Consider the following 18,657-nt stretch of genomic DNA (forward strand, 5'->3'; position numbering starts at 1 on the left):
TGTACCTTTTAATAAGGTTCAGTATAGCCGGCACAAGAAAATCCATTTTTTAATAGCAGGCAAAAAATGTATCTGGGCTCAATTTTCATCATATTGCAAAAGTATGATTTATGTGCCACATTAACCAAGTCATATTAAGATTTATATAAAATGGCTACCATGCAATGAGACTTGCTTTGGACAAGGACAAGTCAGGATACTGGACTGTGTGCACTAACAGTGTGATGAAGGTGTACGTAGTGGGCAGACGTAAGCTTTGCCTTCCATCTGCTAAATAGCCAATAATCACCCAAGAGATTTAATCTTATCAGCAGTGTCAGGATGAGGGATTGCAGAGATGGTGTTATCGTCTCACTGAGCCGGCATTCTTACATAACTTCTTTGCTGTGCATTCTGCTCTACATGGAAGATTTCAGTTATCTAACTGGTTGGGTTATGTTCTATACAAGTACACAAATCTTTTATTGACTATTACATAAGAAAACTGCTCATTGTAACACTTGATACAATTAAAAAAAAAAAAAAAAAAAAAAAAGTAGTTATGAAACCAGCGTCATTAAAAACGTCTTGGTTCTGTGGAGCCATATACTCTGTCTTAACTGTTCAGGAGGTCTTGGGGCCTTTCAAATGTTTGTACTCCAGCTGGGAAAACACACAGCCACATAGCCCCTTTACTGGCATAGTTGTTCGGCCCATCCACAGTTCCTATGGACTGAACTAATAGCATCATACGGATTTATAACAGTGTAGGCTTCACAACTACCCCAGTTCTAATGTGCTACAGTTACTGCATAACAAATGCCCATTCCTATTCCTCTTTCTATGAAAATTTTGGTTTGTTGTCTGGCCCCAGCTCCTGAAGTTGTAATCTCTGTGACTTGCAGCGGAGACATTTTTGTAAAATATGTTATATCCTGGTTTTTGGCAACTGCAGTTCCATACTAGTTAGCTTGGTCTACTTTTTAGGATTATGCTTAGTCACTCTCTTTCGAAGTCTTTGGGCAGCCTAGATCTTTCCATAACAAACCAGTAGTTGTTTGAAATTGCTCCATCCAATGTGAAATCCTGTTTCTATCCTGAAAGTTTTGGTGTTCTGTCACAACAGACCCTGTTCTTGCAAATATGTTTTTCCTTGCTTCGATGGCACCATCTTATGTTACACTATAACTATATTTCAGATTTGGCCATCTAAAAATGAAAACTGAGCTGTGATTGGTTGCTCTGGACAAGCCAGTTTTGCCTTGATTTTCAGTCACTTCCTATTTCCATCTGATGTTATTTTAACTGCAGGCTGTTGTAATTCTGCATCTGTGGGGCATATCAGCTGCCAAACCTAGCTCATTTGACTTCTATGGGGGCATTCCCTTTATATCTAATGCAATACTTTTCATTCTCTAAAGAGAATGGAATGTTTTATTAATTTCTGGGGTAACAACAAACATTATAATTCATTCACATGACAAGGTCTAGATGATTACTTTTATTTTGTCAAAGTCTGCATTTTTATATAAAGATCAACGAAAGGCAGTGATTTGTTTCATAGAACAGTCATCAGTAAGAAATTCAATAACTACATTACATATTCAAAAAATTCAAGAGCTGCATTTAAAGTCTCATGTCTTAACTTTACATATGAACAGGATGTGATGTCAACAAGAGTTGGGTGTTGTGACAATGAAGACTTTTCACCCATAAAATCAAACGAGAGAATATGCAACGTCCACACACAAATACGCGATATAACATACATAGTGCAAAAGAATGTGTTTGGACCATGCACAAACCATAACAGCCTCCACAAAAAGCACAGCAGTATTTAGCTTCTATACTGCTTGATAAACCTCTCTGATTTCTGTCGTACTAAGGTTTGTTGTTGGCGAGTTGTCCGAGCCTCATCTAAGGCTTTGAGAACCTCCTAGAATAAAAGCAAAAAAACATTTAATGTGTCATATATACAGTGTAAAGTAGACCTTTAAGAACCAACAAACTGTTTGAAATTAGCCAAATGCAAAGTGAATGAATAAGAGACATTTAAATCAAATCTGTATTTGGTGTGACCACCTTTTGCCTTCAAAACAGATTCAATATACAGTATATCTCCACACGCAGATAAAACATGGCCAGGTCTAAGTAGTACCAGGTGATAAAATGGATGGAGTTATATTGCTCTCTAGTGGTATACAAATAGTAGAACAAGCATAAGGAGAATCTGCATCAATGGAAAAACACAAGATTATAAATATGCCAATGGCATACCGACAAAAAGACACAACCAGTGGCGTAACTAAACTCTTGTGGGCCCCAGTGCAAACTTTTATCAGGGGGCCCCACCCTACAGCGTACTCTTGATAGCTACTGTTATGGGTGCTGCAGCATAAGGTATCTCAGACACTTGAAAGGGATATAACTACAGTACCCACAACTGCGGGTAACAAGAATATGGTGAGTGAACAGCGCAGTGCCTGGAATGGAAACGATACTGGGAGCTGCGTGTTTTAGTGAACAGCTGATCAGCAGGGTCCTAACAGTTTAAGATCAAGAATATTTGTGGGAGTCCAACAACCAGTGCCCCTGTTGATCACCTGTCTGAAGGTACTGTGGTACTTTTTGAGAGCACTGTGACCCCTTCACCATTTACAATGCACAGGATCTGTTTTATAGTGACCATACATGGTAATTACATCCTGTAATAATATTACTACTGATATAAAAAAGATGGTGTGTAAAGTAAATATATTATTTTCCCCAAACCCTCTCACAATACAAACACTCTACAGTGCCCCCCCCCCATAGTATATTATGCTTCACGGTAGCCTCCCCACAGTATGATAGGCTCCACAGTGGCTCCCACACAGTATAATATGCTCCACAGTGCATCCCCCACAGTATATTATTCTCCACAGGGGCTCCAAATAATATAAAATACTCCCAAGAGCTCCCATTGAGCCGCACAAAATCTAAGGAATATTCGCGAGGTTTGGTGCTATTGTTATACACTGAGTCACCTGATTCTGGTCACCCGAGAGCCCAAAATATAATAATCTGAGACCCAGGGGAGGTGATGGAAAATATTAAACATTTATACCTCATCACCTTACTTCACCCCTCCTGCACATACTCGTTCCATCTGGATCTCGAACATCTTTGATCCTCTTCCGTTTGCGACTAAGGCAGTGTGTCCCAGACGTCACTGCTGGGGCCTGTGAACGGGACTCAGCGAACACGCGGGACAAGATGATGTCATTACGTGTTCCCCATGTGGCTGCCAGTGCCTAAACACAAGCCCTAAGCAATGACCACTGGGATGCGTGAAATCAGTCACAAGCTGGAAGAGCCCCAAAGAGGAAGCCTAGGAGAGGTGAGTTATAGTATTTGTTATTTTTAATCACCTCCCCTGGGGAGGCTTCTAAAGGAAAGGGGCCAGGTGGCATTACAGGTCCTTTCCAATAACAATATGAATAGTGGTTGGGAAACAAAGTTGTCCCTGATCGCTATCCTGGTGCTGCCAGGGCCCCGGCCATCTCCACAGCTTGCCACAGGCCCCGTACCACTTTATCCCAAACATGATAGGTCTGGATGCCACACTGCCATACAATGAAAAATAATTGAATCAGATAGAGGGTGTAGTATAGCAAAAAACGTGCAACAGGTTTTCCACTGTTTAAATCTATCAGTTAGGTATAGCAGGAAACTTACAGTCTGCATGAGAAACAAAATCTAAATGTGGTATTAGCACCAGAATCTTATGGGATTGCTATATATAAAGTGCTTAAAGAGGACCTTTGACATCCTCACAGATGTGCAGTATAATATACCACTAGAAAGCCTATAGTGCGTTGATGCTGGAGATATTGTGCCATATCTCCCCACTGTCAGAAAGGCGGGCCTTATAGCACAGCGTCATTGCTGGACTATGAGGAATGCCCCTCCTGATAGTACAATGCTATGGAAGAGTACAGGTAGTCCTCGACTTACGACGTTGATCCGTTCTCAGCGTCGTAAACCGAATTTCGACGTAAGTCGGAAACATACCAAATGACGCCGCGTAGGAACGGATCAACGTGATTTAGTGTGCAGCGGCTCAGAACCGAGGAAGACTGTACCATATACAGTACAGTACAGTCTTCCTCTTTTCCGAGCCGCTACACCAGGGGTAGGGAATGTACGGCTCTTCAGCTGTTGCAAAACTACAACTCCCAGCATGCATACTTGCTCTACTGTTCTTGGAACTCCCATGGAAGTGAATGGAGCATGCTGGGAGTTGTAGTTTCACAGCAGCTGGAGAGCCGAAGGTTCCCTACCCCTGCGCTACACACTAAATCACGCACTGTACAGGGAGAGCTGGCAGCTTGCATTTATGCGGGAGCTTACTTTTTCTCATAGGAATGCATTGGCCAGTGTTGATTGGCCAGTGTACAGCATTCGGCCAATCAACGCTGGCCAGGAGGCAGAGTCTAATATCGGACCACAATGGAGACTGTTGTGGTCCGATCTTAGACTCCGCCTCCTCACAGATGAGCCTCCGGCAGAACCAGCGTTGCTTGGCCAAATGCTGTACACTGGCCAATAAAGGCTGGTCAATTCATTCCTATGAGAAAAAGTAAGCTCTAGAGATGAGCGAACAGTGTTCTATCGAACACATGTTCGATCGGATATCAGGGTGTTCGCCATGTTCGAATCGAATCGAACACCACGTGGTAAAGTGCGCCAAAATTCGATTCCCCTCCCACCTTCCCTGGCGCCTTTTTTGCACCAATAACAGCGCAGGGGAGGTGGGACAGGAACTACGACACCGGGGGCATTGAAAAAAATTGGAAAAAGTCATTGGCTGCCGAAAACAGGTGACCTCCATTTTAGACGAATAGTGGATTTCAAATCCGGGTCATATGAGAATGTGAACTTTGTGACTATGAGACAGGGATAGCTGTACAGGCAGGGATAGCTAGGGATAACCTTTATTTAGGGGGGAATGTTATTAAAAATAACTTTTTGGGGCTCTATCGGGTGTGTAATTGTGATTTTTGTGAGATAAACTTTTTCCCATAGGGATGCATTGGCCAGCGCTGATTGGCCGAATTCCGTACTCTGGCCAATCAGTGCTGGCCAATGCATTCTATTAGCTTGATGAAGCAGAGTGTGCACAAGGGTTCAAGCGCACCCTCGGCTCTGATGTAGCAGAGCCGAGGCTGCACAAGGGTTCAAGCGCACCCTCGGCTCTGATGTAGGAGAGCCGAGGGTGCACTTGAACCCTTGTGCACCCTCAGCTCTGCTACATCAGAGCCGAGGGTGCGCCTGAACCCTTGTGCACACTCTGCTTCATCAAGCTAATAGAATGCATTGGCCAGCGCTGATTGGCCAATGCATTCTATTAGCCTGATGAAGTAGAGCTGAATGTGTGTGCTAAGCACACACATTCAGCTCTACTTCATCGGGCTAATAGAATGCATTGGCCAGCGCTGATTGGCCAGAGTACGGAACTCGACCAATCAGCGCTGGCTCTGCTGGAGGAGGCGGAGTCTAAGATCGCTCCACACCAGTCTCCATTCAGGTCCGACCTTAGACTCCGCCTCCTCCGGCAGAGCCAGCGCTGATTGGCCGAAGGCTGGCCAATGCATTCCTATGCGAATGCAGAGACTTAGCAGTGCTGAGTCAGTTTTGCTCAACTACACATCTGATGCACACTCGGCACTGCTACATCAGATGTAGCAATCTGATGTAGCAGAGCCGAGGGTGCACTAGAACCCCTGTGCAAACTCAGTTCACGCTAATAGAATGCATTGGCCAGCGCTGATTGGCCAATGCATTCTATTAGCCCGATGAAGTAGAGCTGAATGTGTGTGCTAAGCACACTCATTCAGCACTGCTTCATCACGCCAATACAATGCATTAGCCAGTGCTGATTGGCCAGAGTACAGAATTCGGCCAATCAGCGCTGGCCAATGCATTCTATTAGCCCGATGAAGTAGAGCTGAATGTGTGTGCTAAGCACACTCATTCAGCACTGCTTCATCACGCCAATACAATGCATTAGCCAGTGCTGATTGGCCAGAGTACGGAATTCGGCCAATCAGCGCTGGCTCTGCTGGAGGAGGCGGAGTCTAAGGTCGGACCTGAATGGAGACTGGTGTGGAGCGATCTTAGACTCCGCCTCCTCCAGCAGAGCCAGCGCTGATTGGCCGAATTCCGTACTCTGGCCAATCAGCGCTGGCCAATGCATTCTATTAGCTTGATGAAGCAGAGTGTGCACAAGGGTTCAAGCGCACCCTCGGCTCTGATGTAGCAGAGCTGAGGGTGCACAAGGGTTCAAGTGCACCCTCGGCTCTCCTACATCAGAGCCGAGGGTGCGCTTGAACCCTTGTGCAGCCTCGGCTCTGCTACATCAGAGCCGAGGGTGCGCTTGAACCCTTGTGCACACTCTGCTTCATCAAGCTAATAGAATGCATTGGCCAGCACTGATTGGCCAGAGTACGGAATTCGGCCAATCAGCGCTGGCCAATGCATTCTATTAGCCCGATGAAGTAGAGCTGAATGTGTGTGCTAAGCACACACATTCAGCACTGCTTCATCACGCCAATACAATGCATTAGCCAGTGCTGATTGGCCAGAGTACGGAATTCGGCCAATCAGCGCTGGCTCTGCTGGAGGAGGCGGAGTCTAAGATCGCTCCACACCAGTCTCCATTCAGGTCCGACCTTAGACTCCGCCTCCTCCAGCAGAGCCAGCGCTGATTGGCCGAATTCCGTACTCTGGCCAATCAGCACTGGCTAATGCATTGTATTGGCGTGATGAAGCAGTGCTGAATGTGTGTGCTTAGCACACACATTCAGCTCTACTTCATCGGGCTAATAGAATGCATTGGCCAGCGCTGATTGGCCGAATTCCGTACTCTGGCCAATCAGCACTGGCTAATGCATTGTATTGGCGTGATGAAGCAGTGCTGAATGAGTGTGCTTAGCACACACATTCAGCTCTACTTCATCGGGCTAATAGAATGCATTGGCCAATCAGCGCTGGCCAATGCATTCTATTAGCGTGAACTGAGTTTGCACAGGGGTTCTAGTGCACCCTCGGCTCTGCTACATCAGATTGCTACATCTGATGTAGCAGTGCCGAGTGTGCATCAGATGTGTAGTTGAGCAAAACTGACTCAGCACTGCTAAGTCTGCATTCGCATAGGAATGCATTGGCCAGCCTTCGGCCAATCAGCGCTGGCTCTGCCGGAGGAGGCGGAGTCTAAGGTCGGACCTGAATGGAGACTGGTGTGGAGCGATCTTAGACTCCGCCTCCTCCAGCAAAGCCAGCGCTGATTGGCCGAATTCCGTACTCTGGCCAATCAGCACTGGCTAATGCATTGTATTGGCGTGATGAAGCAGTGCTGAATGTGTGTGCTTAGCACACACATTCAGCTCTACTTCATCGGGCTAATAGAATGCATTGGCCAGCGCTGATTGGCCAGAGTACGGAATTCGGCCAATCAGCGCTGGCTCTGCTGGAGGAGGCGGAGTCTAAGATCGCTCCACACCAGTCTCCATTCAGGTCCGACCTTAGACTCCGCCTCCTCCAGCAGAGCCAGCGCTGATTGGCCGAATTCCGTACTCTGGCCAATCAGCACTGGCTAATGCATTGTATTGGCGTGATGAAGCAGTGCTGAATGTGTGTGCTTAGCACACACATTCAGCTCTACTTCATCGGGCTAATAGAATGCATTGGCCAGCGCTGATTGGCCGAATTCCGTACTCTGGCCAATCAGCACTGGCTAATGCATTGTATTGGCGTGATGAAGCAGTGCTGAATGTGTGTGCTTAGCACACACATTCAGCTCTACTTCATCGGGCTAATAGAATGCATTGGCCAATCAGCGCTGGCCAATGCATTCTATTAGCGTGAACTGAGTTTGCACAGGGGTTCTAGTGCACCCTCGGCTCTGCTACATCAGATTGCTACATCTGATGTAGCAGTGCCGAGTGTGCATCAGATGTGTAGTTGAGCAAAACTGACTCAGCACTGCTAAGTCTGCATTCGCATAGGAATGCATTGGCCAGCCTTCGGCCAATCAGCGCTGGCTCTGCCGGAGGAGGCGGAGTCTAAGGTCGGACCTGAATGGAGACTGGTGTGGAGCGATCTTAGACTCCGCCTCCTCCAGCAGAGCCAGCGCTGATTGGTCGAGTTCCGTACTCTGGCCAATCAGCACTGGCCAATGCATTTCTATGGGGAAAAGTTAGCTTGCGAAAATCGCAAACTGACAGGGATTTCCATGAAATAAAGTGACTTTTATGCCCCCAGACATGCTTCCCCTGCTGTCCCAGTGTCATTCCAGGGTGTTGGTATCATTTCCTGGGGTGTCATAGTGGACTTGGTGACCCTCCAGACACGAATTTGGGTTTCCCCCTTAACGAGTTTATGTTCCCCATAGACTATAATGGGGTTCGAAACCCATTCGAACACTCGAACAGTGAGCGGCTGTTCGAATCGAATTTCGAACCTCGAACATTTTAGTGTTCGCTCATCTCTAGTAAGCTCGCTTGTAACAGAAAGCTGCCAGCTCTCCAGTTCTGCCAGCGTTGATTTGCCGCAGGCTCGTCATTGCTAGTTGGGAGTGCTGGCAGCTTTCTGTTACTAGGGAGCTTTACTTTTTAGCTCCTCTCTAGTCGTAACCACGAAACATTGTAACCTGACACCGTTGTAACCTGAGGACTACCTGTACTGTCAGGGGGGCTTTCCTCACAGCCCAGCAATGACTTACTGCCTTTCTGACAGTGGGGACATATTGGTGCGAAACTAACAGCACCGACATCTTCAGCACTGGGGCTCATACCGGTGAAATCAGCACACTGTCAGTTCTCTAGCAGTATTTATCATTACCCATCTATGAGGATTTGAAAGGTCCTCTTTTAAAGGGGTTTTCTGAGCTAAAAGTATTGATGACGCAATAAGGACAGGTTATCAATATCAAAAAGGGTGGGGGCCAGACACATAGCACCCTCATCAGATAGTTGTTCTCAGCAGCTGATACACTGAGTATAGAGAGAACAGAGTAGGAAGCAAACAGCTCTGTTCTCGGTGTAGTGACTAAACCAGGTAACTGCAGCCTAGTTCTTTTCAAGTAAATGCGGGCTAAACCGTAGTAAACGCTCTGGTCGCTACGCAGAGAATAGAGCTGATATTTATGAATTAACCTTAGGATATATGAGCAATATTTTTAGCTTGGAAAATCCTTTTATAGTGCTAATGAAACGCAGCAGCTGCTGCTGAGTGGAACTGTATTATGACTGCCTTCCCACGTCTAATATAAGTAACCGGGAGGCTACCACAGCTAACATACTCAAAACTTCCTGTCCTGGGTGTCGTATAAACAGAGTTCAAGGATGAAAAAGATTGTGCCAGACAAGAAGTTCTGTAGCGTGTTCAATAGGCACACAATAGCTACACATGCAGTATCACAAGCCAGATGGCATCTGAAGCTAGTTAGAGCCACATGTGGAGTTATCCACCACTCAACTAATGTACAAGAAGTCATATAACAAGTCTGTCCAGTCAGTCCCAGCTATAGGATAATCATCCATAATATTTAAAGGGGTTTTACAGGCAAAAAATTGTATTTTATTTTTATTTTTTAAAAAGGGTCTGTTCATGCCATTAATGGGTTAATAATGCACCCATATACCTTTAGCAGTGTTTTGAGTGATTTCTGGATGTCCCTGGGGGTCCTGGTATCTACTGCATTTGTTTACATAGTTCAAATTTGTGCTATGTAACTTCCACAGTAGCTCCCTCTCACCTCACTCCTCCCCCTTCCCTCTCATACACCCCTTCCCTGTCTCTTTAGCTATCCTGTCCACTACTTGCCCTTGCCCTTCCCTACCTATTCAGCTCAACCGATAGCTATACATTGTTGATAAATTATGTTATTTAGAAAGTAGGCAGGGGGAGGGGGTGTTTAGATTAGTGTAGGGATTAGTTTTTATTTCCTTTGAAGATAAATAGAGAATATCCCCTGGGTTTGTAAAAGGATAGCAATCCACAAGAAAATGTTTGATGCATAGGTGTTACATAATACATCTTCAATAATAAACACATTTTATATTTAACTAGTAGAAGTAAACATCCAGCACGCATCTCCTTAGTTTAAATAAAACTTAGCTTTTATTTATCCATATTCAAAAATTGGAAAGCATTCAATTTTAGATATAAAAAACGCTCAGTGTGGCCAGCATGGAGGGAAAGCGGGCAGCGTCCGGCTGACGCGTTTCGGAGCCTCTAGGTCAGCTCCTTACTCATGAGTAAGGAGCTGACCTAGAGGCTCCGAAACGCGTCAGCCGGACGCTGCCCGCTTTCCCTCCATGCTGGCCACACTGAGCGTTTTTTATATCTAAAATTGAATGCTTTCCAATTTTTGAATATGGATAAATAAAAGCTAAGTTTTATTTAAACTAAGGAGATGCGTGCTGGATGTTTACTTCTACTAGTTGAACTACACCCTGGGCTGAAGGGCAATAAAATCTCCGTGCATCCAACTCAAGCTTCCAGGTGAAGTTCTTCAATACACGTAAGAATATATACACCCAGTGTTGGATCTTGGAACAAGAAGGTGAGCTGACTTCAAATTTTCGACAAGGATATATAACCATTTTATATTTAGGTTCATCTTTATCACTCTCCCCGACTGTCTTAGGTTAGCTCTAACTGTCACATACTGGTTTGGATTGTTAGTAAAATGTTGCAAAGTACCCTCTGGAGTGCTGGATTTCTTTTTATACATTTACACCCCCTCCAATTCAGCATAAAGGTAGTGAAGAATGATTTCTACTGAAACACATCATTTCATAGTGATTTCTTCTAAAATCAATGAGTACTACTGAAGATTACAAACATTTGCCAATAATTTAGAGTGTGAACATTTTTTATTTTTACTTCTCGAGTTTAAAGGTTGTCACTGCTCCCATCCTGCATTTAACTCCTCCTGTGGGCAGTGTGTTTTGATCCTCCCAGTGTCAGTTGATACTCCCATTGCACAGGGGGTGGAGCTTAATGCAGGATGGGAGCGTTCAGTGATGATGCAACAGTGCTCAGTAATAGAAGAAAACTCCCCCTGTGCTCAAAGATCCTCATTTGAATAAAAGTGTTTTTTCTCTACACATCTATGGAGCTCTGAAACATGAGAGGTTTTGTTTTTATTCTGCTAACAGCATCTACAGCCCTATAGGAGCAGTTAAAAGTAGCTTTAGAAGATTTTACGCTTGAAGTCCTATACTAACCTTTATCATGTACATTAAAAAAATACACACAGGCACAGTGTTTCAAGCAAATAGGAATATGGAATTAGTGTACCCTGAGGTTGCTTACTATGCTCCTCAGGAAAAATTTAGGGGATATTTTACCTGAGCGGCAACACTGCTACAGAAAGTAATGGTTTTCTTAAACCCAGGACTACTAGTTTCTTTCTTCTGAAAGACCATAAGACTCTGGTCCTATAAAGGAAAACAAAGACCAACAACATGAATAAATTAGTTAGTCAAACAGATTATTTGCAATAAATTGGATATTTTTTTTTTATTGTTCCATTACAATGTCTTACATAGACACACATTATACACCCCATGTGTTTATGGAAGCTTGGCAAGAGAGCAGCACCCTGTCTACCTGGATGGCTTCAGACTTCTCTGGGCAGTAGAACACAGTGGTAAGAAGAAAGGAGGAGGAGGGCTTGTGATGAAGGGACATTTGGGGCATTTTTTTTTTTTTTGTGGTTAATGGACAATAGTGCTGATGCAAGATACCGAACTATCAGCTGTGAGCAGATCATCTCACCACCTACCAAAGGAACTGCCACATGTTATCATGATAGCTGCATATGTCCCCCCACCTCTGCACCTTTTTTGCCTGTTATATCTATATTTTGTGACCCCCCTCCTCATGTCCTCCAACCACATTCAGCTGTATTATTAACATCACTTCACACAGAGAACTAGATGATCCTGCAGTGTGTCTGTGTTTCTTTCTTTTTTAGTTGCTATGATTCCTAGGATTTCTCTATCTGCCACGAGCTTGTATGTGTTTTCTCTCTTGTTATATACTACTGTACCATCTATGAAACTGTATCACTGAAAATTTCCCCATTGTGGGACTATTAAAGGGTTATCTTTTTTTAGGCAATTTTTAGGCAAAATAGCTCTGCCCCAATTCAAATTCTCATAATATTCAAAATCTCCGATTGCCATGAGTGAATAGGAACTTTCTTGATTCCACCTAAAGGCTGACAACCCCTCCTCACCAAACAGTGCTGCTGGCCGTTTGCTAGAACTCTTTAAACCTTTCTATGCCATGGACATATCTGATATGTTCTTGATGTAAATTGCTCTAGTATAGGCTAAATCGCAGCTACAACCACAATCTTGGTTACATAGCCAGGAGCGGGACAATGTAGGAGTTGCAAAAATGTGCAGTTCCAGCTTCAGTCTGTGTGGAGTAGCAGAGGTGGGAAGAAGACAAGGGATAGACATGCTAACAGTTTCCAGGTACCTTTAAAAAGAGATTCAGCACATTTTCTTCCACTCTTGGTGGTTGGATAAAATCTTCAAAGGAGTAATCCCAATCTATAGTTCTGTGTCCCAAAATCTCCACTTCCTTAACACTCATAATTCTCCTTTTGATGGAAACAAAACCATAGAAATATTAAAGTGACACAGTGTATGTGCTTTATTTTTGGAAGGTCAATAACAAAAATACCGTATAAGTTTTGCAAAGAAAAGTAGATCATCAAATGCTCAGCTAGTGGTGAGCAAGAAGTGACTTGTAAACTGCTGCTCTTTCCCAGGAGCGTAGACCAAATGGGATGATGGAGCGCTGCTCATATGGAATTAACTGTGTACAGGTAGTGATAATGGGAAAACATTTTAATTTTTAGATTCTCCATATCTAAAGATAAAATATTTTTTTTCTATTATCAACATGTATGAACAGCAGTGCTCCATCATCCAATTCATAGTTCAGCCTACAGCATTGCTTCTCAAACGATGAAGCAGGACTCACCGGTTAAAAGCCCGCTAGTTGTTAGCAATATACAGCTTTGTACAAGCTTGACAAAAATAGACACAGGCTGCACTAATCTTTTGTTCAGCAATATAAATCCTTTTAAGTTTTGTTTAAAGGGTTTTGTGACCGCAGGATAAGGGTCCATGTAGCATAACGCAGCTAAAACACGCTGCAGAAAAAAAAATGCAGTGAAAACAACCACAGAATAGGGAGTAACTTACTGGTCAGTGGGGGTGTTGCACTGTTGGAACCTCCGCATGGATCTCAAGAACTGGGATTTTTCACACCCTAGTTTTCACTGAAGTGACTGGTTAGACAGCACATACAGCTCCATTCATTTGAATGGAGGCCACCACTTGCTCAGCTGCCTCTGATGCTCTCAAATAAATGGAATAAGCACTGGGACCCACACCAATCACCAGAGCAGAGGTTTTGATATTTCCCTTTTTAAATGGAGTAGAAGTCAAGCATCTGCTCTGCCATTCCATTCAGTACATATGAGCACCGTACTTCCGCTATATCTGTTGGTCCTATAGACCTTGAACGGAGCATCAATGCACATACTCAACTACCACTACATTTAAAAATGGAGCTTAAGTGCCCCTTCCCCATGTCAATTGGTGAGAACTGATTGTAACACTTAAAAGAGTATTCTGGTTTTGAAGCGTTCCAACATTTTGTTACACATATTCCACAGATTTGAATAATACCTCTAAATGACCCAGAAAAAAAAACCTAGATGACAGAAAATTTACCCAAACATGATCCCCAGCATGTCAAAAAAAAAGTTAGATGGATTAGAAATCTTAAACTAGTACTAGTTCCTTCACTGGAGGATTCACCAGATACACTTTAATTTTGACTAGATGTACACGGTTTTGAGTTTATCTTATTGAAGAGCTTTGAATCAAAGATATTAACATAAAACAAACCTGTTGGTGACTACAAGGTTGATATTCTTACTCTTGCTTAAAACGTAGCAGTATCTGTAGATTTCTCCATCTAGTTTTTTTATATTTGAGTTCTACAAAATAAAAATAATATTGATTAATTTACGGATTTCGCCACAAAGACTTATTGTATGCCACAAGTGTGATAATCTGTATTTCTAGCACAATTTGTAATTGGATAAGTAGAATGTCTATAAACATAGAGAAACGCAGTTAAAGGGGATTTATATTTTTATCCTCCCAGAGTCGTCTAGAGTAAAAGCAAAAGGATGCTGAAATACTGCTCCATCTCTATGAAGAGGACATTTCAATTTTATCACTCATTATGGCGGCTTTCTAGCGGTATATAACACCGCATGTGCCTAATAACATGAAAGGTCCTCTTTAAAGGGAGTCTGTAACCAGGGTGAAGCATATTAAACTAGCAACACAAATAGATAAGTCAGGTTCACCTGAATGTAACAACTTTCTCCACATGAAAATTCATGTTTCCACTGCCAAAATATTAATTTATTTCCAGAATATGCAAATGAGAAGTCTGGAGCAACAAGGGTGGTTCTGTTGCTCCCAACTGCCATGCTCTACAGTGCTCGAATACTATGCCACAAACACTGGAACACAGAATTAGGCAAGAATTCAGCATAGCTTCTGAACCGCTTTCTCAAAGAAAGAAGGGGGAGTTAAGTGTCTATTACAGCAGCTTTGAGCATAACTTTATGTGTTGCTGGTTTCATTTTCTTCTCCCTGGTGACTGACTCCCTTTAAGGATAAGCCATCAATATTACAATGCTTAAAAACCCCTTTAAAGCTGCTTAGTCTAACTTCTAGAATTTATTAGTAAATCTGCCTTTTTTAGCATCCTTTCTGCAGTAATGATGTAATATTTTTGTTAATGAATATGACACTTGTATAGTAGATCAAACATACCGTATATCTGGTTTCTACCAATCAAAACTTTGCTGAAAATGTTAAAAGGTCTGGTGCATGAAAATCATTATCACCTATCAACGTATGTATGACAATTCACAATCACAAATATATGGTTGCTGGGGATCCAACCACTTGGACCCATACAATCAAAAGAACTGGGATCAGAACCTAGCTTGTGGTTACACATGTATATGACCGCTAAACATGGCTATCTCAGTCAATTTCCTTTACTTTAAATGTAGCTTCAGTGTAACAATGGTTTCATTCAGACTCCTTCAGAGGAGGGGCTTTGGATTCCTACTGTAGTCATTGTTGGTGGTCCCAGCAGTACTATAGGATGTGCAACACAAACTATAAACCTAGCTATAACAAGAATAAGCCATGAAAACTAAAGTTCAGAAATTTGTTTATTGCTCCATTCAGAGACGCAAGACAAGTTTCTCATTTAGATATTACCATAAACACAAAGTAATAAGTATACAGATACATAAAACGTTAGATAGAGTGCTTACCTACAACAAAAATCTACTTGCATTTATTGGTTCACATAAATATACAATATAATAGTTTAAAGAATAAAATTGAAATACGTAGTTGGTCCTTTATTTACCTGTATATATCCATAAATGATTTTCTAAGCAAATTAAATAGTTTGTACAATATTCAATACCAATGGCCTATCCGAAAGATAGGTCATTAGTATTGGAATGATTGGGTCTGGCACCCACACTGATCAGCTGCTATCTGTACTATGTAGGTGGCATAAGACGACTGCTCCATTGACTTGCAAAGGAAGCAGAGCTGCAAACGTGCAGCACAGTCACTTTACAGTGTACAGAGCCCTTCTACATCTGGTTCTGTACACTGTGCATATATCAGCTGATCAGTGGGTGTGTGGGATGTTAGACCGCTACCAATCAGATAATGATGACATATACTAATGGACCCCTTTAATGGAATAACATATACAAACCTTTTCAAGGCAGCTTTCATACAAAAAGGCAGTTATAGTTTGAGTATTTAATTGCAATGATTTTTGTGTAAATTTTCTTTTGTATAAGTTTGGACATATTTAATTTTTTTTTTTTTTTTAACTGTTACTAAGTCTTGAGAAAGCATTTCATACTGACAATGTTGTGATCCACTGTGCCATTAATTAAGTTGATTATCTTACTATTGTGCTTTTATTCTAAAATGGCAGTAGTAAAATTGTATATATTGTATATATTTATTAGGATGACCTGTAAATTACTAAATATATTAAGAGGTGTTGTGCTGAAAGGAACTGTTGTCAAGGTCCTTTTTCTCATACAAAAGAAAAACTTAAAAATATTTTTTTTTTTCTTGGACAAAAGTGTACACTATAATTGTAGCATTTACTACCGGGTATAAGGATTCTAATAGATGGAGCAGATTTTCATACAGTAGGTTGGACCTCTCTTTATAAGGCTGGCCACAAAACATGGACAAGTTGCTATAATGGGCACAATTTTAATATATTAAAAAATAAAAGTTATGTTTTATTTCTACTCCCTCAGCTGTATATACAAAGGTAGAAACCTGCAGCAATAATTGGCGTTGCAGGTTTAAAACTTACAGTGCAGGACACTTTGCACTGGGGGTTTTAGACGCAGCATGTCAATAAGGTTTGTGGAAATCTCATCCAGAGGTCTGATATTGTATATTACAGCAGGTTAGTTACAGGTGAGTTTGTTGAGGTTACTTCCTGCGAGTAACCAACCAAAAATGTTTTAAGATAAATTAAAGCTCAATAAACATATAGATGAAAGGTTCTACAACTTTCTAATACACTTTGCGTTTCAATTTAATTTTTGTGTCACATACACTCACAGCAAACACATACCCTGAAAGTTGTAAAACAAAGCATATTCAAAAACTGTTGAACTTTTCAATCTCTAAAATCCCTGTATATTAAAACTATAATACCCCTTTTAAGACTTGGTTTTCTCAAGCATTTATACCAATAAATTAAAAAATATACCAGCAAGCAGGATATTTGCCATGGTTTTACCTATACATTTTACAAACTCATTTATATGATTCATCGTAGATATAGACACAGTTACTGTATCAAAGCTCATTGAATGTAAATGGGAACAGAATGCAAAGACTCTATATAGTGTATAGAGCTATCTGATCCTATCAGCTGACCTGTGCAGGGACTGTCACCTTCCCCTCCAATCTGATATTTGTGACTTATCCTAAGGTTAAGCCATAAACAAACAAACAAAAAAAATCCTGGACAATCCCTTTAAGAATGGCAATGCATCTAGAAAAACACTTGTGCTTTAAGACATTCTATTGGTGACTACTTCAAGTAAAGGGGGAAAAAAATTTTTGAAAAAAATATAATTAAGTGGCATATCCAGCAGATTAATTTGTTGCCCAGAGACAGTAACTAGAGATGAGCGAGTACTGTTCGGATCAGCCGATCCGAACAGCACGCTCGCATAGAAATGAATGGACGTAGCCGGCACGCAGTGGGTTAAGCGGCCGGCCGCCGTCAAAGCGGAAGTACCAGGTGCATCCATCCATTTCTATGGAGCGTGCTGTTTGGATCGGCTGATCCGAACAGTACTCGCTCATCTCTAACAGTAACCATTTACCACCCTTTCCAAATGTTTAGATAGTTCCTGAGCTGAAGAACTTACACATGGGAGAACCTGTGATATGGGTGGCAGGGTTTACTAGGTTTAAACACAGGAGGCACTTTCTTGTTCCAAGTTAATATTATATAGTTTTTATAACACTTAAGGCAATATAGCGCCATTTAAGTTATGTAAGTTATGACTTGTTTGAATGTTTATAAAATAGAAAGATGTAAGGGAATAGAAGCGAACGGGAAAACCTAGTAATGAGTGAAATAATAACATACTTTATAAGACAATATTACATTGCACGGTGTTGCTGTAAACTGATTCCTTATGACGTACATGCATGTGACTAACTATAGACTACAATATGGTAATATGTTCATATTTACTCCTAATCACTTCTTGAAAACAGTAATAACTTACCTTAAAATATGGGAATAAGTAAAAAATATTTTTAGTTATAAATATGTATTTGCAATAACTTATTCACATGTGAAAATGCATCATTGACCAAGGATATTCACTACTTACAATTAAACACACCACAGGTAATGCTCCATACAAAAGGTAATATCTACCACCTACTCTCCTTTTATGGCATTGGTACTATTATGGGATGTTACTGAAAATTATGGTTCTGTATTATTCTACAATATAATGGTAGGGCTTAAAGGGGATGTCTCTTAAAGATAATCACTTTTTTTGTAAATAAGCCAGCTTATTGATCAGCTGATATAGTGGGTCTGCCTTCTAACACAACTTAAGAACTATTAATTTCCAAATACAACAGTACATGCAAATACTTATTGGATCCAGAGGTGTCCCATATTTGCCCTCATAAGGCATATCTTAGTGTTATCTTAGTAAGATCTACTCATTTAACCAATGTTTTAAAGGAAGATACAGGGTAGTTAATAATATAAGCTCTATAAAAAGCTCTAAGCAGTTTCATTAAGAAAACCAGAAAACGAAATTATACAGATCAAGTAATAAAACCATAGATATTAGGAAGGCACGTAAAACCAAATGTCTATTTGAACCAAGTGTTGGTCAATTAAAAATGGCACAAGTATTATTCAACCACCTACAGACTGCACCCATCTTAGGTTACTCTGTGCATGCTACATACA

General features: G+C 41.7%; 1 protein-coding gene across 2 annotated transcripts in view; it reads right to left on the reverse strand.

The window, feature by feature from the left end:
- Positions 1–1,479: 1,479 nt before the first annotated feature.
- VPS13C (vacuolar protein sorting 13 homolog C) overlaps positions 1,480–18,657 on the reverse strand; it is a 215,256-nt gene continuing 198,078 nt past the window's right edge. For both annotated transcript variants that reach the window (XM_075273791.1, XM_075273790.1), the window contains 4 exons: positions 13,965–14,056; positions 12,520–12,643; positions 11,379–11,468; positions 1,480–1,915 (listed from right to left, as the gene is read on the reverse strand). In XM_075273791.1, the coding sequence (XP_075129892.1) occupies positions 1,817–1,915; positions 11,379–11,468; positions 12,520–12,643; positions 13,965–14,056 (405 nt within the window). In that variant the 3' untranslated portion in view covers positions 1,480–1,816. The remainder of the gene's footprint in view (positions 1,916–11,378; positions 11,469–12,519; positions 12,644–13,964; positions 14,057–18,657) is intronic.

This window comes from Leptodactylus fuscus, chromosome 5 (assembly GCF_031893055.1).
Source record: "Leptodactylus fuscus isolate aLepFus1 chromosome 5, aLepFus1.hap2, whole genome shotgun sequence".
NCBI lineage: Eukaryota > Metazoa > Chordata > Amphibia > Anura > Leptodactylidae > Leptodactylus > Leptodactylus fuscus.